The following is a 24,597-nucleotide window of genomic DNA, read 5'->3' as shown; positions in this document are numbered from 1 at the left end:
TGAAGTTACATAGTAAACCAGTTCAACCAAATTTATAGCCACGACATGCAGAGCATTTATAGACAAAATCGCTCAGCACAATATAAAAACTCTGAAAAGGAATATTATCTTGTGTGAACACAGCAACATATTAACTTTCTTTCATCAAGGGCAAGTTCACCAGGAGTTGGTTTCTTGGCACAAAATAACTAATATTTTCGGCCAGGGTAGCTTTGTACCCTTTTCTGGGCAGAATCTAGATTGATGGTTTTGAAGGTTTAATGAAGTTAAAAAGCGGACATTTTAGAAACCCCATGGTAACTAAATTATCAGCTTACCTATAATATATATATATATATATATATATATATATATATATATATATATATATATATATATTAAACAAGGGGTTGCTGAATTACATTTCCAGATTACGGATTTATGACAAATTTACCTCCAATGACTCCTATGCAGAAGTAGAGTTCGGTCACAGTGTTACAGAAAGAGGATGCAATTAGTCCACAACCGGAAAGACACCCGCCAGCAATCATTATTGGCCGACTTCCATATTTGTTCACTAGAATACTGCTTATGGGCCCTAGAGGACAAAGAGGAACACAAGGTTACTTCTAGAGCATACATATCAAAGCAAGAAATTCTACATTTTCAACCAACACTTGTTAGGTAAAACTTGTTCGCAAAATAATTCAAGAATAAATCTTTGTTGTAGTCCTAAATATAAACTATATTTCAGAACAGTCAACTTAAATTACTACTTCTCATCAATCAGCGTTCCAAAATGTCCCCTTGCCACTTTACAATGTCCTTTTTAGTTTACCTAGTTCTACTACTGGTGCTCACACAATTCTCTTTTTTTGCTACCCGACTGGTATAGGGTCTGGCATGTACTTGCAAATATGCTTTTATCATATCTAATGAGAGTTGCAAAGAAGTTTTAACTGTTCCAATTTTTTAAACAATTTGCAGTCAGGCTGCAAACCTCGAGCACATTTACCAGCGACCGTAGGCTAATACAATAGCACTCAAAACTTACAAAGCAAATCCTGATGCCATGCCCAGAGACAGACAGCACAGCATTGAAGCGACGTGTGTGCATAAAGGCATCTCCTCTCCATAAATAGATCAGATCACAGACCAATATTTCAAAGCCACAGTCTGCCAAACGTAATGACAGCAACAAAGTCAGGAAAGGCTAATGAGAATATGAAGAAGACTAAAGAGGAACTAGAACATTTATTTTGTTCAAATCATTCATTATTTCCATAACCATTTTTTTTAGTAATTTTATTCTGGATTAAAAAAATTCAAAGCAATATTCTACCCCACAGGTCTATGATTAAAGTGCACCGAGATCCTATGTGAAAGTGATAAACAATAAAACACTGCAAACTTGCATGCCCTTTGGCAGTGCTTTAAGTGGGAAAAAAAACTGGGGGTGCTCTAAAAGGGGCGTGGTTAATGTCTTGAAGGGGCGTGGTCTATCCGAGTAGGGGCGTGGTCTAAATCAAAATAACTAGCACTGTGTGCTTAAGAAAATCATGAAGTCGCATCCAGAAAAGGATAATAAAATAGGCAAAAAGGTATATTTATTAAGTATAACCAATAAAAATACCAAACACTTTAAAAAACATGTAAAGAATATTTATATTACTTCTTAATCTATTGCAGGATTCCCCAAAACCCTCGAAGATATTCAGTGTGTTTGTTCCCTAATAGTATAAAAAGGCTGTATTATTTTGTTTTTTAGAGTTTTATATAGCGCGAACTTGAACCGAATAGGTTATCAGAGCGCTTTACATAGCACCGGTTACGTTACATAAGGACACACATTCATTTTTGTTACGCACGGGGAGATTAAGTGATTTGCCCAGAATCACAGGATGTTTTAGCGACATTACAGAGACTCGAACCCAGTTCCCCAGGTCCGAGGTCGAGCGCCCTAGCCGTTAGGCCAACACCTCTCCCCTTACATCCTCCATCTGCATATCTCACATCATCCAACTATTCCCATAGGCATATATGAGACTGTCACTCCGTGTGGCCTACAAAGAGGCCACGGATTGGATGTGCATGCAGTCTGCACGCCTCTATGACCTACTGACCTCGCTTTTCGCCAGATCTCTTAAAGGCCTGATTTGTGCTCGAATGCTCTGTGAAGTGCTGCTGTACAGTCGCAGAGGCTGATATTTTTAACCATAGCAAATATCTGACAAAGTTCACATGGAAAGCAAAGGACTTCAGGATCAATAAGGCTGGGGAACCACCATAGCCGAAAAGTGTATTTGAATATAATAAACAGGAATCCACAATATTGTTATAAATAAAAGACATGACAAAATCTATACTGCGTTTGCTGCATTCAGAATAAAATCAATTAAAGAGCATGCATATAAATATTTTCTAATAATCCATGGAGTAGTAGTATGAGAGCTCAGTGGGTAGAACAGTGCTAAGGGGAGCAGGAGGCCTCCAGATAAACTGCAAGCAAACCATGAAACTGGGGCGCCACACACCCCTCCTAGTTTTCATGAATTTGACACATTGCTAGACTATGCCACAGGTGTCTAGTTGACCTTTATGGACGTGTCCCACTTGGCTGAGCCAAGTATCAATAAGTATTGCACGCTTACACTATCACCAGTAGATGGCATAGACTAGAATGTGCATCAGGTTGCTGAATTCCAGAAGGTGAACGACTTTAGAGTACACTTCGGAGGTAGCATGCAATAATTCTATAACTTAACCCATATATACCTTGCCTGGCTCCCCTGGCAAGAAAAGTCTGTGCTAAAGCCACTGGAAAGACCAAAATACCCTTGAAGATGCCCTCTCCGTGCCTCAAAGGCTGGATGGTAAGGTGGGGGGGCTCATAGTGGTGGGGTTAGAGACATAAATTGTTAATTCTACAGGATCTGCTCGCAGCTAAATGGAAACGCTTGACAAAGGAGTCAAAGGGATTGGTGGTCAGGTTTCATCTTTGCTTCTTCCATCCTTCCTCCCTACAACTGATAACTCTCTTTGGGCTATCCATTAATCAATTTTCATTTTCCATACTAAGGATTTTAAATTAAAATAATTTGCCTACAGAGGTTGTGTATTTGCAGCCTCTAGATTTTCAGCTGAGTGATGTGGTGTAATGGTAGCAAAATCCTTCTACGAAAACCTATAACAAAAATAACCCGCAAGTATTCCTCGGAGGGTGATTTCAGACCCTAATCTGAATACCCAGCTCTCCAATAGATCAAAGAAACTAAGCAATGTCACGTAAATGTAGAGACGGTAAATGACTCGAAGTAAAAATCTGAGTAGTTCCTGACACTACAATCTCAAGCTGGAATGAGAAAATCATCAGCTTTCAATAAAATCTAAAAACCACGCTGCAGAAGACACCCCCACCTAAATCTTTAGTCTACATTACTCCACGCAATCCAAGCACTAAATGAGCAGAAGAAATCTACGAAATTACCTAAATGTAGAACCTGCATGAGACCTACTGGAAGATCGCCAGTTAAGACCTTCGTGATCAGGCGGGCAACTAGAGCCAAATTTCGGGGCGGGGCTGAAAAAGATTTCGGGGGGGGGGGGGGGCTATGTCTTCCAGCCATAGGCGGAGTGGCTGTAAGAAGGGGTGAAAACACAACAAAAGCCTCATTAACGAGTAAATGGTCTTTAAAGACCTGTGAAGTACTAGGGTGCGGCTTCAATGAGACGGACGCCAGCCCGCGAGGCGGTCTCAGCCGGGCTGACAAACATGAGGGGGAGGGGGGGGTGGGGGCTGAAGCCCGGTGAGCCCAATGGGTGTTGCGCGCCTGCTCGTGGTTGTTGGTCAATTTACAATTGTTAATCTCTTCACTGGTTGCTCCAAAAGCCGGAACAGCAAGGCGCTGCCGGAAGCATGCCCAGATTCTCGAGCTGAGCTATTCTGCATAGTCCCGAGGGAACACACAAAGCTGGTTATTTGATCGCAGTTTGTGATCGCTGGTTATAAAATCCAATCCTATGCGTTGGGCAGAGTCTGAGCACCGGCAGTTTTTTTTTGGGCCCTCAAAACGGGTCCGAAAAAAAAAAAAAAAAAAAAAGACTACCTTTAGTAGCCACGAAAATAGAGCCCGATAGAGACCCGTTTCGAGGGCCCCCCAAAAAAACTGCCGGTGCTCAGACCCGGACAGACCCGGCCCACTTAAAGCCCTGCCCTTTGGTATCCTAGTATGAAGGCAAAGGGTGATTGTAAAGATATTTAAATAGCAAATTGAAGAAATCAGGTTGGGAAGATGGTATACACCAATATTTATTAACATGTTACAAACGGTTGCAGTGCGGTGTAATATCTTCTACAACGTCTACATTTCCATTACTTTAACTGGGTTTTCATTTCACTGTGCACAGTAAAAAAAGGTTTGAACAGCTTACCGCCTCCGTACATTACAGCCAACATAATAGATGAAATCCATGAAACTTCACTACTCGTTGCTCCAAAGATAATCTCTATATCTTTAAAGAACACAGTGATTGACTTTGCAAAGGCATAGGAGAAGCCAATTGAGATTAAAGCACCAACAACCACGGCCCAACCCCAACCACCTTCTGGTGGGGTGTATCCAACTGGGCCCCCGACTGCTGGGGCCATCTTCAGAAATGCTGGTAAAAGTTTTGTGGTTGTTCAAGGATCTGCAAAGGAAAACATTTACACACGTTAGAAAGAAAAACTTGTATACTTGACATAAAAAGGATGTTATATTCAATCATTCTCTACTCTTGTTAGTACTAGCGAAGAATAGGATGAAAAGGTTCACAAAGCCATGATCTTTGACTATAAAGCATACGTACGAAGGAAGAACGCTCCATGGTCTAAAACCATTCTAGAATTTAAGTGTTCTGGTTATTTTGTTCATAACTTTTAAACGGTTAGAAAAGGCAAACTATTTAATGAACCAATCACTCAATTAAATTAACATTCCCTAATTGAGTTCTTCTACTTTCTGAATGCCCTACTTATACCCTCCGCTCCCTGTAACGACATGCCTATCGTTCTAGCTGCTACTTTTATTAATATATGTAGTATTTGCATAGAGCGAACCTAGCCAAAAGCTAGGGATGTAAAAAAAAAAAAAGAAGTGTGTGCTACAAGAACTCATACGATGCCAGCAGCCATTCTTTAACACAGCAGGATTCTACTAGCAGCTGTCAAAGTAGAAATGGTAACAGGCAGAAGACTTTATACATTATTCTTAAATGGATCCCCAGTAAGATCTAAACATTACATAGCTAAACCCGTTGCAAATTACAATATATATTACAATAGCAGCATTTCTGTTAATTAACTTCCACAGCTGCAAATTTCAACCTGGTGGACTTCAAAGATAGTATTTGCAAGTATTCATTTTTTGTATTTTCATTCTACCAGAATAGTTTCTCCAGCCACATGCTCATCGCTGCCAAAACCAAATAAGAGTCACAACTATAATACCATTTTGTATTGTGAGGCACACAAAAAAACGTCCCGAAGGGCTAGATCTATCACACATTATTACAATAACCACTATGTAAATTAAGTCAATTTTGAGAAATTCCTATGCAGACTTTCCTCATATCCAACCTGGAAATCTAGGGCCATGTAAAACAATTCCGGATTAACCATTTTTCCAACTTCCCTCAAATAAATGCACGCATATTCCTCATCTTTAACTCCACAAAGGGAAGTGACAAATGGTATTAGAATACTAGGTTGACTTCTCAAAATCCAGAAAGAAGGATTTTTTCAAAAGTCAAACCTAATTTATGTGACATAAATCTCAAAATGGTAGGTCTAACAAGAAGCTGTTGGTCTGTGATCTATTACCTGAAATACAGAGCCAGCGGCCAGGAAATCAAAACAATCGAAAATAAAATGAAAACCACAAAAACACATAAGTGAAAAAATGCCCCAGCTCTAGCGCTGCTTTAAGTATGGTTTTAGTTTAAACAGTGTCTTTAAGCACGTACTTTCGCAGGCGCTGATCTGCCTATGAGGAATTCTGCAACCACGGATCTGTGTATGCAAGAGGTGCTCTGATGGACCTCGGCCAGACTGGGTGTAGTCATGTAGTACAGACGACAAGGGTTATTCCTCCATGGTAGTGATCTGTGGGAGGTGGGGTAGAGATAGGTCCTACAATCTTTAAACCCATTATGGATTTATGTATCAGACTGTCTCAGCGAATCAGGGTTTAGGTTTTTACAGTCCTCTGCCCAATAATAGTTCACTTTGGTAGCCTTAAATGGCTATTTTCAGAGTGCGTGCTAAAAAGGCTAGAATACTGTGGTGGAGGCTGAACTGGTTTTCCTTTGTGGCGATTTGCACCCAAGAATGATCTTGTGGGTCATAAGCACAGATAGTTTGCTTTTCTCACCTCGCATAAGCGATGTTCTGTGCTAACAGTTCAGTCTATGGGGTTTCCTGAACTGCCACCATCTTGAGAGTCTTGCCATGCCATGTCACTGTGTCCGATTCACTGTGTTGGATGTTATCAATTTCCACCCACTTTACCAAATACTATCCTTACGCTTATCTTCCAGTGCCACTTCTGTACACTATGATAGTCTTGAGAACTGTATGGTTAGGAATTTTTTTTTTTTAGTCCAGGTCTAGTCTCCAAGGCTGGATTCAGAGGAGATGTGACTACCAATCTTTGTCTTCACAATTCTACTCTACCAAGCAAAGCTGAAAGGCGGAGGCTTGCATCAGACACACAGGATGTTCAAAATGGGCATCTTTATTAAATGTAAGAATTGCTTTGATAGTGTTACTTGTCTCAAGATAAACAAACCACGCTAGCCATAAACAATGACTGAAGCAACATTTGTTTTTAACATCCACATGTTAAATTAAATAAAAAAAAATTAAAAAAAGGTATCTTCAAATGTTACTTTCTTCTATTCAATATGAATAGGCAAATGGAAAGCACCCAAGAACCACCAGAATGACTGGTCTCAACCTAAAGAAGGTACTCATGGTAAAAAAACGTATTTTACAGGTTAACAACCTTTACCATCAAATAGTTTATCAAAATGAAGAAACTTCCCTTTGACCACAAGTCGGGAGTATCGGAAAGAAGGAAAACAAATCAGAACAGCATGAACACCTGCAGCTTACTTGAAAACGTTTAAGGTGGCTTTAAGTCTCATTCCACCCTTAAACATGTTGCATTCCTAGGAATAAGGCCTGAAGCCTTGATTTTCTACAGATGAGAAGTTAAACTGTGCTCCAGTTCACCCATATAGCTGTATACCTTCAGTACTGTTCAGGAGAAAAATAGTGTGTCCTACGAGCCGCTACATGACTCAGAAAAGCCTTCATGTACTGTAAACATTACCAATAAATTCCCCTTTGGTTATGATTGCAGTTGAGTGTGCAAAATGTTTTTACTGGTACCTCAAAATAAAAGAATGTGTTCTGTAAACCACAAAGTGAAGTGCATAATAACTTGAAGAACAAGTTACCTACTGTAACTTCGGTAATGCTCTTTCTAGTGGTTAGTCTAACTGCAAATTCCTCAACTTTAGAATATCTCTAAGTGCCAGACTGGATTCGGAGGAATTTCCAGGTAAGCCCCAGTGGGCCAGTAGACCAGGCCATGAGGCACTGTGTTGACTCCACTCCATAAGTGACAGCATATACATGCAACCAGGCAAGCATCAGCCAGTTTGCTTCAGAGGGCACATACGAGGTCCAGAAAGAGTACAAAACCTAAATTTGCCCGTGTGTATGGCTCTTATTTGGAATCTTTTTAAAAGGAAGAGTAGATTCCACAGAATGGGGAAGTGGAAGAGTAGTGAGCAACCCAGAGTTTGACAGGGTAACTTAGCCTTTTGATGTCTACTTCTACCGCAGATGCCCCATATTTAGAACGGACACCAAAGCAGTAATCCACCGATCTCGGTTTGTGGAACCAATAACAGGCTACGAAGCAGGGCTATGAAGAGGAGACGGGGGCGGAGGTGGTGTTTGACAAAAACAGCAATCTTGTTGGCTTATGAAGGGAGTTTTAGGGAGCTAGACCGCAAAGCACAGTGTCCAGCAACATTAGTGGCAGTGAAAGCAGTGTCCATTGGTGACAATATAGTCCACATTCCCAAAAATCTGGTGCCTTGCTATGTGGTGGGGGATAACACGAACAAATTGTTTTCAGTTTATGAGATACCTCCAAGGACTCATAAGGTCCGAGAAGATGATTGGGGGAGTCTCTGGGAACATTCCCATGGTGGGGAGGGATACCTTGCTAACACTAGCGGTAGATGACCAGATGAAGTAGAACCCCATGAAAGCTATTCTGGTCGCCAAATTTAGGTTCACTCCACAAAAAATCCCCATGAGGTTAGGAACAGCCACAAAGCTGTCAAACTAGTATTGGGCGGATTTCATGGATAATCCAGTAAGGCTGGGAGTGGAGCAACAAAGTTTATCATTATAACAAGCTGTACAATCGGATTCTAAGAGAACACATGCTCAATACCAGTTTTACAGACCTGTGCCAGCACCTGGTTGATAGTAAGCTCACTGACCCAGGCAGCTTGCTAAGGAAGCAGACTTCTGGATTTGTACCAGTGTCCAAGAAGGTACGTGGGAAAGACCCCAATAAGGGTGGTTAAGGATTCTCCCCAGCAGTGATGGGGAGGTCCAGGGAGAGACCGATAAGTGCCAGAATAAGGTTCGGGGAGCAGGGGTAGACGTGAGAATGGTGGTTCCATGCCTCTTTCAAGAAACCGGGAGGAAGTTCTTGTGGGCGGTGTTACCCCATTTCAAACGCCGTTGCTGTTAGTGTTCCCAGTTTGCTCACAAGTAGGGTGACTGTCTGTTCCAATGAACTCACTGGTGGGAACCTCTACCAGAGTGGCCAGTGAGGCCTTAGGGGTAGGTAGTTCCCAGGAGCAGAGGGTAGTGTATGCTCTGATTTCCTTTAGCTGGGAGGTGGATTTCAGGGATAAACATGTAATCCCGAGGGTGGGAGTCATCAATTTCATCAGGTAACTGTTACTGGGATACCAGTCACCGTCCTAAGGGATACCTGTGCCAGACCGCGGTGGTGGAAAGATTTGTTTCAGCAGTGCACCGGACAGGTGTGTAGTGTAACTCGGGCATATGGGCAGGACTTATTCTGCCCTGCTGTTCCTGGAATGGGGTGGGGAAATGGCCCAGAGGAGGGTCATAGTTAGCCATCAGATGCCCATTTACAGCATTTTGGGAAATGAATTCCCACCAGTGTCAGCTGCCCTGCTGCCCAGGGTCCTTTGACAGCTCTGGTTTCTGGGGGGAGGGGGGGGGGGGGGGTTAGAGTATGGAGGCCCTGATGGAGGGGCAGAAGGTAGAGACAGTCCACGGGGGGGGGGTGGGACCAGAGAAACAGGGGTTGCCAGCTCTATAAATACAGATCACCCCCAAGCCTGACCCTGGTGAGGCCACTTATGACCTGAAGGTGCTCCCTGCACTGTCAAGAGACAGAGATGGAGATGCCCCACCAGGCAGGCCCTGACACAAGGGCCAAGGCAGGGTGGCAGAAATTCTTAACACCCCTTTGAGGGAAAAACTCCAGAACCTTCTTCCATTTCAGAGCTGGAACCAGGTAGGAACATGGAACCCCTGAAGTCCACACTTCAGTTCACTTCTGGACCTGTGGAAGACTCCGAATGAGGACTGCTCTGCTGCAAGGAGGAATGCTGTGCTGCCTGACGAAGGAAGACTGGACCTGCTCTTTGAACCAAGAACCACCAGAGTAACTCCAAGGGCTAGCTGACTGGGCTCCTGTTCTGAGCTACAGGGGCATGACGTATGCTCCAGAGACCGTCTCTGCACCTGCTTGTGGATTTGGGGGTCTTTTTAGAGCCCACCCAAAGGTGCAGGATCATCCTTCGTCCACTGGGTTCAGGATACAAAAGGATACCAACACAGGAGCACGAGAGAAAGGGTATTTATTGTATTTCTCATGAGAGAGAGTGCATCAACGACAGCCACTCAAAACTGTCGACTGGGGAGGCAATCTGCAGAATGTTCTTACTTTACGTCTTATATACCCTTTATCCTGCCCCAGGCATGTAAGGGAGTTGTACCAATAATACTTTATTATATTCATAAACAATGGTCAATCTGGTGGATCAGCAGGTGAGTAGCCTTTGGGGGTTTTTGCAGGACATGGGCAAAACATAATTACATGGTACACAGAGGTCAATCTGATAAGTTCGTAGGTGGTAGCTGTGGGCCTCTGCAGGGCATAGTATGATTGCACAACAAGCCGGAGCCGATCCTAAATGTCCACAGGTGGCGGTTACCGGGCATCTGCGGGGCGGAGGACACAGGATGGGGACGACAAACATCTGAGGAAACTCCCTGCCCGACTGGTCGAACATGTGCTGGGCAAATCCAGGCAGGTCAGAGTGCGGCCAAGGTGTGGATGTTGGTGCAGGGGTGAGGCGAGTCAGGAATGTGACCCCAGAGTGTTCGTGGCACAAAAAGGGCAGATGAAACGCAAAATGGCGGGCAAGTGGCAAGACAGCGGCAAATGTAACAGTACAAAATGGCGGAGCGAGTGTCAAGGTAAAAAGAAGGTAATTTCCACAGTCCTTCCTTTTGACAGGAGCGAAGCCAAAAGTAAAAAAGGGGGTTCTTGTCGCTTGGTTGAAGTTCTTTGAAAGTCTTCTGAGGAGGAAAGGAGGAGGAGGATAGCCGTTGGTGCCTTTCTTCGAGTAATTTGAGAGGTTACTAGCACTTGCATTACCCAGGCACTCTGGATGTGGAGAAACGATGAAGAGAAAAAAGAAAAATCGATGAAGAAGTTTCTCTTGGCTCAAAGTTTCTCTATATGAAGAGTCTTGGAACGATGGTACAGGCAGACAGTCTGGGGTGATACAGGGTTAAGGCTCGCTTGCACACGCATCTTTTCTCTGTCGTGTGGAGCACGCACAACCCTTTTTCCAACCCTTCAATTGCGTGGGACATTGGAGTGCCAGCCTGTCATGTGTGAGAGATGTCTCTAGTCGATGACAATGTTCATTAGTTGCTGTACTTCGTGCTCAGTTTTCGCTTTGTTGTTCTGGATAGGGTTGGTCGGAGGGATTGGTTTGATAGCGCTGGCACAGAGGCTGCAGAGTGGCGGGCCACATTGGAGGCAGAGGCAGCAAAGGGAAATTTGAGGCAATAGGCACCAGGAGAATCATCAGAACCTTCCATCCCCAGGCTAGCACGAGTTGCCACGACCAGGGACCACGAGCCAGTATCTTGGTGAAGGTCAGAGGCAATTCGATGAAGTGTAGAAATAGCTGCATAAACAGACGAGGAATGGTCTGGAATATACACACAGCAGCTGGTGCCGATGATGCGGCATGCTCCTCCGCGGTCAGAGAGGATGGTGTCAAGCACCATGTGATTCTGCAAGATGACGAGGCGGACCGCTTGGAGCACCGCAGTGTTGTTGGTCAGGATACCTGCTGTGATATTGACAGTGGCCTCCAGGACTTTGGAGAGGTGGCGGATGGCTTTGCTGTTTGCTATCGGCCCCAGGATGGGGAGGAGACCCTTCATTGCATCAAGGAACTGTTGAGAGTTAGTGTCGGTTTGATCGCTCACATGGTCGCTGCGGCGAGTACGGTGATACAGTGGAGGAGCAAGGTAGACAAGTGGCAAGAGAAACGCTAGGTAACATGTGCCACCCCAATTCTTGTGAAGCCAGGTGTATGCTTTTGTTCCGCACACAAAGTAGGTGTTTGGGGAGGCGACAAGGGGAGGAGGAGAGGTCGCATTCAGAGTGGTTGTTATGGTGCAAGAGCTGTCCCCAACATACTCAGTGCCCAGGCCTTTTATGCACACAAGCCCAGCGAACAGTTGATAGCGGCAGTGTTAGTTTTGCAGGAGTTTTCTTTTTAATGTTAGTGAACCGAAGGCGGTCAGTAGTGTTGAAGATCAGCATTTCCTCTTTTTCTTCTACAGACATTCTGATGGAACGGTTAGTCGGACAGAAGAGATTTATTGTGTTCCCTGTTCTGTTTCGCCAGAATTCATCTCAGAATTGTTGGATCACAGCATCGTTGATATTGCTAGTCTGGTGGGGGTCTATGATGAGTATCATCCAGGCATTACAGGAAGCGTGCACAGAGTAGGAATATGGAAGGAAAGACATGGTGTGCTCCATAGAGTGAGGCAGAAGACCACATACCCAACAGTTCGTTTTGTTCAACGCCATATTGTGTTGATGCAGCATTTAGATGAAAGTGTTGTTCCAAAAGTCTTGTCTTCGGTTCTGGAGGTGAGGTGACAGTGACGCATGCAAATGTTCAGGGGGACTAGCACTGGTGGGAAGTATAGTACTTTTGGCTGGTGCTTTTTCTTCTATGACCCAGAAGGTGATAGTAGGATCGTGAGGAGGAGGAACATGGTCAGGATTACGGATTTTTGATCGTACAGTCTCTTGAGCAATGCTTTTCTGTCCAAAAGTCGTGCTGTTTCGTTGCTGTTCATAGTCAGTCCGTGCGTGGGCGGAGGTTGTAGCTTTGTTTAGTTTGGTACGGTGTGGTCCTCGAACAAGTAGAGTTCAGGTTCTTGGAGGCCGAACACAGGAGGGTCTCCCGTTAGTTCTTCTTTGTAGGTTTTGAAGGTGGGGTCGGTTTGACTGATGTTGGGGACCCTCCGACAGTGTACGGCGTGAATCCAGGATTTTTTGCCTTCCACTCGCAGGGCCGTCCTTGTGGTAAGAAGGACTAGTAGGGGGCCTCTCCACCGGGGTTCCAACATCTTCTGGCGGGCGACATTTTTTACAAAGACGTAGTCCCCGGGGAGGATGGTGTGCCATTTTTCTGCCTGGGGCTTCACTACGTACATAGGGGTGTGTGTCCTTTCGTGTGCAGTGGCTCTGGCTGTTTTGTCTGCGAAGTCGTTCCCTAAACCTATCTCATCTGATCTTTTTATGTGCGTTACATTTTACAATAGCTAGTGTCAGAGGTAGTGTCAGAGGTAGTGTCAGGGCCTGAAGTAGTGCAGTAACTAGGTCACCATGTTGAATGGGTGTGCCACGTGATGTCAGGAACCCTCTCTCCCTCCAAAGGATACCAAAATTGTGAGCTAGCCCGAACGCATATTGGCTGTCCGTGAAAATGGTGACAGCAAGATCCTGACTGAGGATGCAAGCGCGTGTGAGGGCTATGAGTTTCGCGGCCTGGGCTGATTTCTGAGGTATGCGTGCAGTGTCGACAATGTTGTTGTTGGTGGTGGTGGTGACGGCATAGGCAGCGGATGTGGTGCCATTTGGTAGTTTAATACAAGACCCATCCACCCACAGTTGTCCATCCTGTTCTGTTAGAGGGGTAACTCAAGTCCACTCGCCCCTTTGTCTGTTCCTCCGTTTGAAAAAGGCAGTCGTGGGGAGTCTATGGCATCTGAGTCTGGTGTGGGAAGGAGTGTCGCAGGGTTCAGTGTTTTGCATTGTTTCAACGTGATGTGAGGTGCTAGTAGCGCGAGTTCGTATCCAGTCAGTCGTGCGCTGGTGAGGTGCTGTGTCTTTGTCTGATTTAGTAGTATACCGGCTGCATGGGTGCTAGTACCGTGAGTTTGGATCCCAGAATAATGCCCTCACTCTGTCGTATAGAGACAGCCGCGACTGCTCTGAGCCGAGATGGCAGGACTTGGGCCACCGGGTCTAGGGTGGCTGAAAAGTAAGCACACGGATGTGGTTTGGTGCCATGAATTTGGGTTAGGACCGTTCGTGGGTGTAGAGGCAGAAAGGTTTAGAATAGTCCGGTGTGCCTAGTACAGGTGCAGAGCAGAGCGTGGCGTAGGTTTTGGAAAGCTTGGGTGTGCTCATGTGTCCAAGGGAGAAGCGTGGGTGTATCTTTTGTGAGTAGGGCAAGAAGTGGTTTTACTATGAGAGAAAAGTTCGGTATCCATTGGCGACAAAAAGAAGTGAGGCCAATTAATGCTCGAACATCCCTTTGGGTGGTGGGAGAAGAGAGGCGTAGTATTGTTTGGATGCGTTCGGGTGTGTGTACATCCCTCCTGAGACAGCAGATGGCCTAGGTAGGTCACCTGCAGTCTACAGTACTGTAGTTTACTTTTGGATACCTTATGGCCCGTGATGCCAGAAAGTGTAGTGTATACAGAGGCAGTGCGGGTCAGGGCCGGAGTGTCTGCAGCCAAAAGGATGTCAGACATATTGGATGAGAACAGCGCCGGGTAGTAACTGTATCTGATCAAGTTGTTGTTTCAGGGCTTGACTGTAGATACTAGGGCTCTCGGTGTACCCCTGGGGAGCACAGCAGAACCTGTCTCATCTGTTTCTTAAAGTAACAGAAAAGATAACGTGAGTCAGGATGTATTGGTATGGAGAAAAAGGCATTCTTTAGGTCTATTACTGTAAAAGTGGTTGCAGTTGAGGGGGATTATTGTCAATATGGTCGTTATGTCCGAGACCACAGGATATTGTGGGAACACTATTTTGTTGATTGCTCGGAGGTCGATCACAAAACGGTATATCTTTTCTGAAGTAGATGTTAGTTTCAAAACTGGCAGGATAGGGCTGACAGATGTTAGACTGGACTTCTTCAACCACGCCTGCTATAATCATATTCTGTTCTATAGTCACGAGAGCTTTTTCGCCATCTGCAGATATTTTATACTGGGGAAGGCATGGTAGTGGTACATTTGGTTTTACTGCTATTTGAACAGGGTCCATGACAACTTCCCCTACGTCGGTATCAGTAACAGCCCACAGGGTGTCCGGAAGTTGAGAAAGGTCTTGTTGTTCAGAATTGGTTAGGCAGAAAATGCGGGATTCATGGTCATGGGTGCAATCATTGTCGAACAATAGGACTCGGACATTTTGGGGGGGGGGGGGGGGGGGGGGGGGGGTTGAGGAGCAACAAATGGTGGCTCCATAACATTTTAAGAGATAAACGCCCGTCAGATTGTCCGGACAGTTTGGTGATAATAGAAAGGAAGCCATTACTGTATTTCCTTGTATGTCTAGGGGCACTTTAGTTGAGAGGGGATTGGTGGAGGGCATTTCGTCAAATCCTACAGATGTGACCGATAAGCCAGACAGGGGTGCCCTAGGAATCAGTTCATGGGAAAGGGCGCTTCTAGAGGCCCCTGTGTCGACCAGAAATGTACCCCGAGTTCTACCCGCTGAAGCCGTGATGTAGGGGCTGGATTGATCAACTATAAGTTCCACTGGTTCCTTCCCCTGCCCTTGGCTGTCTCATGCATATTCGTTATCGGGGTAGTGATGGTCGCTAAAGTCGTGGGCGAGAGCTGGTCTATTGTTCTCGAAGATGTTGGGGCGTCGCTCATTTGGGTGTGGAGCTCTCCCTCTTCCCCTATTCTGTCCTCTTACTCTACCCGTGCCGTTTCGCTGCAGGAGGGGACAATCTGCGTGCCAATGACCCATCTGTCTACAATACGAGCATTGGTCTAGGGATAGCTGGCGGGGAGTTCAGTGCATCCTAGTAGTGGTAGATTGGTTAAAGGGTGGCCTATTTATGTCTCCTCCTCTAGTATTTGAGCTAGCATTACTTTTTCTTTTAATTCTTTCTTCTTTTTATCTTTCTCCTCTTCTACTTTGTTCTGTAGGTGCTCATAATATTGGACCATTGTCAGAATTTGTGCTGGGGTGGATGCTGGCCACGTACTCTCGCTATTCTGTAATTTGGTGGAAATAGGCGGTAATAGTCCTTTAACAAAAGGTTTGAACTAGCAAATGTCGACTTGTCTCTGTCATCGAGTCCTGTCCGCTATAGTCAATAAATACCTGACTGATTCGAGAAAAATAGTCAGATGTAGTCTCATAGGTTTTATGTCTGCAAGCAGTGATGACTGTCCAGTCTACCTTCCTGGCCGGAATAGTCGTTTTCAGCTTCTTTACTATGTGGCTTGGCAAGGCTAGAATAGCGTCTGTAGGTTGCTCACCCGGTTTTCTGTCCCTATCCATGCTCGTCAACTCCTCCCACTTATGTCCAAATGTGGCTATGTCATCGACCTTTCTTATGGGTCTCCATATGTCTGGGGGCAGTATTAACCCAAATAATTGGTCTATGTCAGTCAATGTCATTGTATAAGTTGAAATAACTGTGTCCAGTCCTTCATAAAACCCAGTGGGGTTCTCCAAGGGTCAGGCAAGTCTTTCTTAAAAGCCAGGACATCGGCTCGGAGCCACGGGGTATATACCAAGTTATATAATGTTCTACTCTTCGCATCTGGGCTATCTACTCCCTCAGTATTCCCTTCTCCAAGGACAGGGACAAAAACTGGGGCAGCTTCTCTGATGGGTGCCATGCGGGATCCCTCTGTACCTTCCGCTAACGGAAGCTTCTCTTCCTCTTCCTCACTCCTTCTTAACCCTTCCATCATTTGTAGTATTAATGTTAATAACTCATGGCCCTCCTCAACAATTTCTCGTCCTTCTGTCAATTTGCGGTATAACCCTCAAACATACTCTTCTGGAGTTACTCCATGATGTTTCTCATACAGGGAGAAGTTTTCGTAGGCAAATCGCTGTAGAAAATACCCTTTTTGTGGTTGGGTATAAGCCTCATAAATGGAGCGGATCTGGCTGGCAGTGGAGCGATCGGTCAAGCAAGTATGGGCTAGGTTTTCGAGGGCAGGTTTCTCTGTTTGGGTGAGGCAGGAGATTTGGGACCGGGCAGAGGGCGTGTGTCTGGGGTCAATCTGGACAGGAGGGTTAATAGGATCAGGTGGTGGGGATAGGATCAGGTGGTGGGGACAGCATCCTGAGGGGGTGTACGTTCGTCTCTTGACGAGAGGGTATGAGGAAGGTGAGGGACAGGATATGGAGGGGGCAATGGGAGGAGGAGGAGTTCTTCGTGGGGGTCTGTTCGCGCTAAGGGCGCATGGCGTACAATATACTGGCCAGATGCATTTAGTCTATACTCCTTGTCTGCACAGGCTGCGCTAGACACGGCCTTTTCTTGCTGCAAAGTTGCTAGTATCTGCCTATCATTCTTTCGAGCTTCTTTTTGTGTCTTTGACTGGGCCTTTCTTACTTTCTCGGCTCCCTTCCTTTATCCATTGGCCTAGGGCGTTGAGCATGGCTTGTCGCGACCTCCGTTGGTAAAGTTGTGTTTCCACAGCCCCAATTTTTCACGGGGGGGGGTGTCGAAAGAGCCGTACATGGGCCACTGAGTTTCTTTATCTTTAGACGTGTATTTGTGCCACAATTAATCAAACATTATGGGAGAAATACCGTATTTTACATACATCTCTTTACTCTGCGTTCCTTCTGGAGGAGCAGACTGACTTTCTTCTAGTGTTTGATATCGAGAAATGCAACCACACCATCATACAAACTTACTAAATGCGGGCATGTTTCTAGTTTCTAAAAAAAGGTCTACAAATTTCAGAAAATTGGACAAATAGTCCACCTTACCCGCTTAACTTTCGTTATTTGCAAATATCGAAATACCAAGTCTGGATAACCAAAATACTAAAAAGGTGTCATCAATACCTTATCAAGCGGATTTACCAAGTACGGGCATGTTTTTTTTTTTCTTTCTATGTTATCTCAAATAATATCTCCACAAATTTCAAAGGTCGGACAAAAAGTGCACACTACGCGTTTATCTTCAATCTTGGTAAAGAGTGAAATCAAACAAACCAGACAACCAAAACAAAGCACAAACAAAAAGGTGTCGCAAATCAGCGACCCTACCAGAATCCTTCGTGGCGTTCTCCAGGTGGTCTCTCAACTACAAAATCATCCAAGTCTATTGGGGGCCCCAGTCAGGACCAGCTCTACTTGCGGGGGTCTCCTCGGCTGCGGTGAAGGTCAGGTGGTGGCAACACAGACTAGGGTCTCTTGGCGTAGGTAGACTCCACCACCGTCCGTTCAAACTTCCTCATCGGGACCCCACAACCGAGCAGCTGCGTCGCTGAAGGGGCCTCAAGTTTGGCCGCCAATTGTGGATTTGGGGGTCTTTTTAGAGCCCACCCAAAGGTGCAGGGTCACCCATCGTCCACTGGGTTCAGGATACAAATGGAGACGAGCACGAGAGAAAGGGTATTTATTGTATTTCTCGTGAGAGAGAGTGCATCAACGACAGACACTCAAAACTGTCTGAGGAGGCAATCTGCAGAATGCTCTTACTTTACGTCTTATATACCCTTTATCCTGCCCCAGGCATGTAAGGGAGTTGTACCAATAATACTTTATTATGTTCATAAACAATGGTCAATCTGGTGGATCAGCAGGCGAGTAGCCTTTGGGGGTTTTCACAGGACATGGGCAAAACATTATAATTATATGGTGTGAAAGACAGCGAGTCTTCTAAGACCCTCAATGCTGCCTGGTGCAGGGTTCCACCTCCAATTCACTTTGGGTTCGCTATCAAAATAATGAGGCAAGCGCTGGAAACTGGAAGACAAGAAAAAGGTTTATTTCTCATGAGGAGATCACGTCAACTGCAGACACCGGGATGTCTGAGGGAGGTGTTCTGCTGATAACTCCTTTGGCTCTTCCTTTTATACAGGTTTGACACAATGCATTTGTTTCATCAACATGGTTACACAAGCTTGGAGTCCCCGCCCCGGGCAGGTTGTCACACAAGCCCAACAGTATTTCTCTTCCCACCCAGGTCAAACAGACAATCTTATCTTGCAGCTGGATCTTGCTTCAGGGTCTAAAACATGCGAGACCGGCCAGATCTAAGAGTCCGTTCTGTTGATAAAAACAGGTCCCATTGTTGGTAAAAACAAGTCTTGCTGTTTGCAGTGCAATAAATCATGTTGCAAGAGTCTTTTTGGCGTTTGGAACCGGTTTGTGTAACTAGGTGTAGTGAGGGGTAGAGTATCCAAAGGTTTGCCTGTAAACAGAGATGAGAGGAAAAACGAGTTTGTGGCAGCAAGTGGCGCTGAGGTTTGTTGCGGCAATAGAGTTTCTAGCCCCCAGCACACATACCAGGTCGGTCAGAGGGTCAGAGGGATGCTAGTAAGGGCAGGGTGAAACAAAGGTGGCCAACAGAGTACAAAATGGCTGATAGATTAAAAGGACTAGCTTATGTGCACATAGAAATTTCCACCAGACAAGATGGCGCAGGCAATGTTCATGATTGTCGTTTTGCTTTTAACAGTGGCCCCTTTGAACATAACTAGTCAGCTTGTCAGTCTCTTTCGATCTCCATAATGACCTGTATCTCTTGATCATACATTACTCTCATTTTTGTTAGCGGAGTGTCAATAGTCTTAGGGTGCAAGGTGGTTATACAAAGAGAACACAAAGGTGGTATACAGTGTATACCCAAACAACAACCACATTGTCAATACTGGGACAAAGAGAATCATTGATATTTTCCAACCCCACTCCTTCAAGATGTCCCAAAGCCAACTTCCAATTGTCCAGGTTTCTGATCCCTGATGAATTTCTGAAGACAGTCTATGGAGATGTTCGATTGCTTCATAGACAGAAGGTGAATTATCAGGAATGTATATGCAGCAGCTGGCACCGATGATGCGGCATGCTCCTCCGCGGTCCGCTAGTACCACGTACAGGACCATGAGATTTTGCAGGGTAACCAGACGGACTGCTTGGAGCTCAGCAGTGTTGTTGGTGAGGATGCCAGCAGTGAAGTTCAGGGCAGTCTCTACCGCTTGGGATAGATGTCTGATGGCTCGGCTGTTTGCCATCGGACCCCATAGCGGGATGAGCCCTTTTGCTGCGTCGAGGAACTGTGATGAGGCAGTGTCTGCTTGATCAGTGTCTTTAGATTGTTTTTCTCGATGATGCTCTCAATCAAGACATTTATAGAGCGCGCTACTCACCCGTGAGGGTCTCAAGGCGCTGAGGGAGGGGGGGGGGGGGGGGGGGGGGGGGAGGTGCTGCTATTACTCGACAAGCCAGGTCTTGAGGGGTTTCCTGAAGGTGAGATGGTCCTGGGTCATTCGTAGGTGTGCGGGGAGGGAGTTCCATGTTTTGGCTGCCAGGTAGGAGAACGATCTTCCTCCGGTTCTGCAAATCCGTGGGACGGTTGCGAGGGCGAGGCTGGCGGAGCAGAGCTGGCAGGGGTCTAGAACGAGAGGCGGTTGTTGAGGTATTCGGGGCCCATGTTGTGGAGCGCTTTGTGTGCGTGGGTGAGGAGCCTGAACGTGATCCTCTTGTTGACGGGGAGCCAGTGCAGGTTTCTCAGGTGGGCGGATAAGTGGCTGTGGCGAGTGATGTCGAGGATGAGTCGTGCGGAGGTGTTCTGTATGCGTTGTAATTGTTTCTGAAGTTTAGCGGTGGTTCCTGCATAAAGGGCGTTTCCGTAGCCCAGTCGGCTGGTGACGAGGGCCTGGGTGACTGTCTTTCTGGTTTCGGTGGGGATCCATCTGAAGATTTTTTGGAGCATGCGCAGGGTGTTGAAGCAAGAGGACGAGACGGCGTTGACTTGCTTGGTCATCGAGAGGGAGGAGTCCAGGATGAAACCCAGGTTGCGTGCGTGGTCTGATGGTGGCGCGGACCCTAGTGCTGTGGGCCACCAGGAGACGTCCCAGGCGGATGGGGATTGTCCGAGGATGAGGACCTCCGTCTTGTCCGAGTTCAGCTTCAGGCGACTGAGCTTCATCCATTCTGCGAAGTCTTTCATTCCTTCCTGGAGGTTGGTTTTGGCGGTGGCTGGGTCTTTGGTGAGGAAGAGTATGAGCTGGGTGTCGTCGGCATAGGAGAGGATGTTGATGTTGTGCTTGCGTGCGATGGCGGCGAGGAGGCTCATGTAGATATTGAAGAGGGTCGGGCTGAGCGAGGAGCCTTGGGGTATGCTGCAGATGATCTCGGTGGCCGCTGATCGGAAGGGAGGGAGGCGGACTCTCTGGGTTCGGTCAGAGAGGAACGAGGTGATCCAGTCCAGGGCCCCTTGGAACCCCGTGTTGAAGAGGCGGGTTGTTAGGGTGCGGTGGCAGATGGTATCGAAAGCAGCTGAGAGATCTAGGAGGATGAGTGCGGTTGTTTCTCCGTTGTCCATCAGGGTCCTGATGTCATCGGTGACTGCGATGAGGGCGGTCTCCGTGCTGTGGTTGGCTCGGAATCCGGACTGTGACAGGTCGAGCGAGTTGTTTGCCTCGAGGAAAGCAGTCAGCTGTTTATTGATGGTCTTCTCGATGACTTTGGCTGGGAAGGGAAGAAGAGAGATGGGGCAGAAGTTGTTGAGGTCTGCTGTGGGTTTCTTCAGAAGGGCGTGGATTTCTGCGTGCTTCCAGTTCTCGGGGAAGGTGGCTGACGCGAACGAGATGTTTTTGACGTTCCGGAGATGGGGTGCGATGATGGTGTCGGCTTTGTTGAAGATGTGGTGGGGGCATGGGTCAGAGGGGGAGCCGGAGTGGATGGAGCTCATGATGTTGGTGGTGTCTTCAGTGCTGATGGGGGTCCAGGCGCTGAGGGTGATGGTGGGGGGGGTCGCTGGTTCGGTGACTGGAGGCGGAGTCTGGGGTCCGAAGCTGTTGTGTATATCTGCGATCTTTCGGTGGAAGAACATGGCAAGGGAGTTGCAGAGTTCTTGTGACGGTGTGATGTCGTTGTTGCTGGCGTTGGGGTTGGAGAGCTCTTTGACGATGTTGAAGAGTTCCTTGCTGTTGTGGGTGTTGTTGTCTAGTCGCTCTTTGAATGATGTCCTTTTGGTGGTGCGGATCAGCTGGTGGTGTTCGCGGGTGGCGTTCTTGAGGGCTGTCATATTTTCTGTAGTTCGTTTGTGGCGCCAGATTTTTGAGAGGGATCGGCAGGGTTTGTTTGAGTCTTTGAGGGCGTCTGTGAACCACGGGGTTTTCCTGTTGCCGGACTTGCCTGGGTGGTTCTTCAGTGGGGCGAGATCGTCGGCGCAGTTGGTGATCCACTGTGTGAGATTGTGGGCTGCGTCGTTGGTTTCTGTTGGCGGGTTCTTGCTTAGTGATGAGAGGAGTTGGTCTGTGGTGATTTTGCTGCAGAGTCTTCGGGGGATTTGTTGCGTGCTGTGGTGGGATGTAGTCTTTTTGAAGGTGAAGTGGATGCATCTGTGGTCGGTCCAGTGTGGTTCGGTAGAGTGGCTGAAGGAGACGTGGTTGCTGGCGGAGAAGATGGGGTCGAGCGTGTGCCCAGCGATGTGGGTGGGGGTGTTCACCAGTTGTTTGAGTCCGAGGTTGGCAAGGTTGTCGAGCAGTGTGTTGGTGTGGTTGTCGTTGTTGTTCTCCAGATGGAAGTTCAGGTCTCCTAGGAGGATGTATTCTGGTGAGGCTAGGGCGTGCGGGCTGATGAAGTCGGCGGTGGTTTCGCAGAATTGTGTGCGCGGGCCCGGGGGTCTGTAGATGAGCGTTCCTCTAAGGGTGGTCATGGGGTCGGTGTGAATCTGGAAGTGCAGGTGTTCGGCAGCGGAGAGTGTGTCTTCGGCGTTGGTCGTGATGTTGGTGTTCCTGTAGATGATGGCGATTCCTCCTCCAGTTTGGTTGCCGCAGTCCTTCCGAGTGAGCTTGTAGCCGTCCGGGATGGCTATGGCGATGTCGGGGGCCAATGAGGCGTTCATCCAGGTTTCCGTGAGGAAGGCGACGTCTGGTGCTATTGTGTCGGAGGTCCCAGAGTTCGATGGCGTGCTTGTGGACGGAGCGTGTGTTGAGGAGGATGCATTTAAGGTGGTTGTTGTTGTTGCTCGGTTTGGTGTGCGGGGGGTAGGTTCGGAAGCAGGTGAATTTGCAGGCTTGACAGGTGAAGGGTCCGTGGGTGCACTTCGGGGTGGCTCGGTAGCAGGCAGGTAGTCAGTCGGCGTTGAGTGCGTAGAGGGCGGCGGAGTCGTACCTCAGTCGGGTGGCCTGGCTACGGTGGGGGCCAGGGGTTCTGGCGCTGGGCGCGGTCGGGCACAGACGGGATTGCCTTAGGCATGCCTTTGGAACGCCCGCTGCGCGCGGCCGAGCAGCGGCCTGCATTATGTAGGGGGTCGAGGGAGGGAGGGGCAGCTGGGAGGGGGGAGCGGGGACCAATCGGGGTCAGGGGGCGGGGCCGCAGGGGACGCAGCGGCGGGGAACGAAGGAGCAATGGCGGGGGGAGGAAACCAACAGTGGGGCGGGTACAGAACGAAAAAAGGAGCAGGTAAGGAAATGCAAAAGAGCAGTCGGTAAAATACAATAAAATGGGAATACAATACAATGGGAAGTAAGAGGAGGCAAAATTACGATCTCTGGGCCACCAGGGATCGAACCGGCGGCAGCAGCGAGGCACAGGGACACAGCACTAGCAGGGATTGCTAACGCGGTAGGGGGGCGATCTGGCCTGAAAACAGGGTCAAGGGTCGCTCTGTGTAGGTTGGTGGCAAAACAAAGGCGATGTAGCATGTGCCCCTCCAGTTTCTTGGGAGCCAGGTGTAGGCTTTGGTTCCGCAAACAAAGTACATATTGGGTGATGCGACAAGCGCAGGAGGGCTGGTAGTGTTCAAAGTCCTTACAATGCTACAGGTGCTGTGACCCACATTCTTAGTCCCACGGCCTTCAATGCATACAAGGCCGAGACGTTCACCACAGATAGGGCCACAGTCAGTGTTGCAGCAGTTCTTTTCTTCAGGTAGGAAAATGTGGCTCTGTTAGGATTATTGAACACTTGCATTCCCACTCGTTCTTTGGAGGGGACATTCATCTGGAATGTCGCATTGAAGGTGTGAGTGCAGAAGGGGGCGGCTGTTCTGTTTTGTTTCGCCAGAACTTGTAGAACTGGGCGATTGTTCCGTCGGAAGTGGCATTGTCTTTGTAACTTTCTTGTAGGAGTATCATCCAGGCAAGGCAAGATCCGTGAATAGAAAAGGGCGAAGGGATGAAAGGGATGGAATGTTCAGTGGCATGTGGTAACAGCCCACAGACCCAACAGTTGGTAGTATTGGTGGCCAGATTGTGCTGGTGCAACATCTGCACGAAAGAATTATTCCAGAATTCTTTGCGTCGTTCTCGGAGATGTGGCTGTAGTGATACCAGGTAGTGTTCTTTTTTGGTGATTGGTTGCATGGTGGGTGACAATGTTCCATATGCAGGTGCATTCTCTTCAATGATCCAGAGTGCGACCATTAGCAGGAGACAGGTGAGAAATGCGGCTGCAAGTGCAATTGTCTTTGTGCTGTGCAGGTTAACAGTCTTGGTGTCTTTGCGGTCGCTTTGCAGGTGTTCAGTTTCTTCCATCATCTTCGAGGAGCTCAACAACTGTTAGGACCACAGACTTTTGTCTGGCGCTTTCCTGGTAGCGTTGTTTGACTGTGCTACCGATCTGAGACCTTGACTCAGTTAGTGGCCTGGTCATTGGAGCTACCTCCTTTTCATCGATCTTAGGTTGTACTCTTTCTTGGATGGCACCGTGTGGGGGGGTCGGGAAATTGTGATAGTTCGAGGATGTCTTCTTGTGGGTAGCAACTCAGAGCTGGTCGGTTCTTCGCGAGTACTTCCTATTGCACCTCCACCCCTTCACAGGTTGCCCGATTTGGAGGGACTCGCTTGCAATGATGAGCGTGCAGCCAGTTTCGTTTTCCTTCCACTCGGAGGGCAGTTCGGGTGGTGATCAGGACTTGCCAGGGGCCCGTCCACCTAGGCTCCAGATTTTTCGTTCTTTGGAAGTTGTGAATCAATACCTGGTCGCCTGGCTTTATTTCATGTCCCGG

General features: G+C 47.3%; 1 protein-coding gene across 2 annotated transcripts in view; it reads right to left on the bottom strand.

Annotated features, from left to right (window-relative positions):
- SLC16A1 (solute carrier family 16 member 1) overlaps window positions 1–24,597 on the bottom strand; it is a 156,562-nt gene that overhangs the window by 46,440 nt on the left and 85,525 nt on the right. For both annotated transcript variants that reach the window (XM_085640905.1, XM_085640906.1), the window contains exons 2-3: window positions 4,411–4,668; window positions 434–577 (exon numbers count right to left, since the gene is read on the bottom strand). In XM_085640905.1, coding sequence (XP_085497031.1) covers window positions 434–577; window positions 4,411–4,627 — 361 coding nt within the window. In that variant the 5' untranslated portion in view covers window positions 4,628–4,668. The remainder of the gene's footprint in view (window positions 1–433; window positions 578–4,410; window positions 4,669–24,597) is intronic.

The sequence above is a fragment of the Triturus cristatus genome, chromosome 1_1 (assembly GCF_964204655.1).
Source record: "Triturus cristatus chromosome 1_1, aTriCri1.1, whole genome shotgun sequence".
In the NCBI taxonomy this organism is placed as follows: Eukaryota; Metazoa; Chordata; class Amphibia; order Caudata; family Salamandridae; genus Triturus; species Triturus cristatus.
Note: the sequence above shows the minus strand (reverse complement) of the source record. Positions and strands in the feature narration are given on the sequence as shown.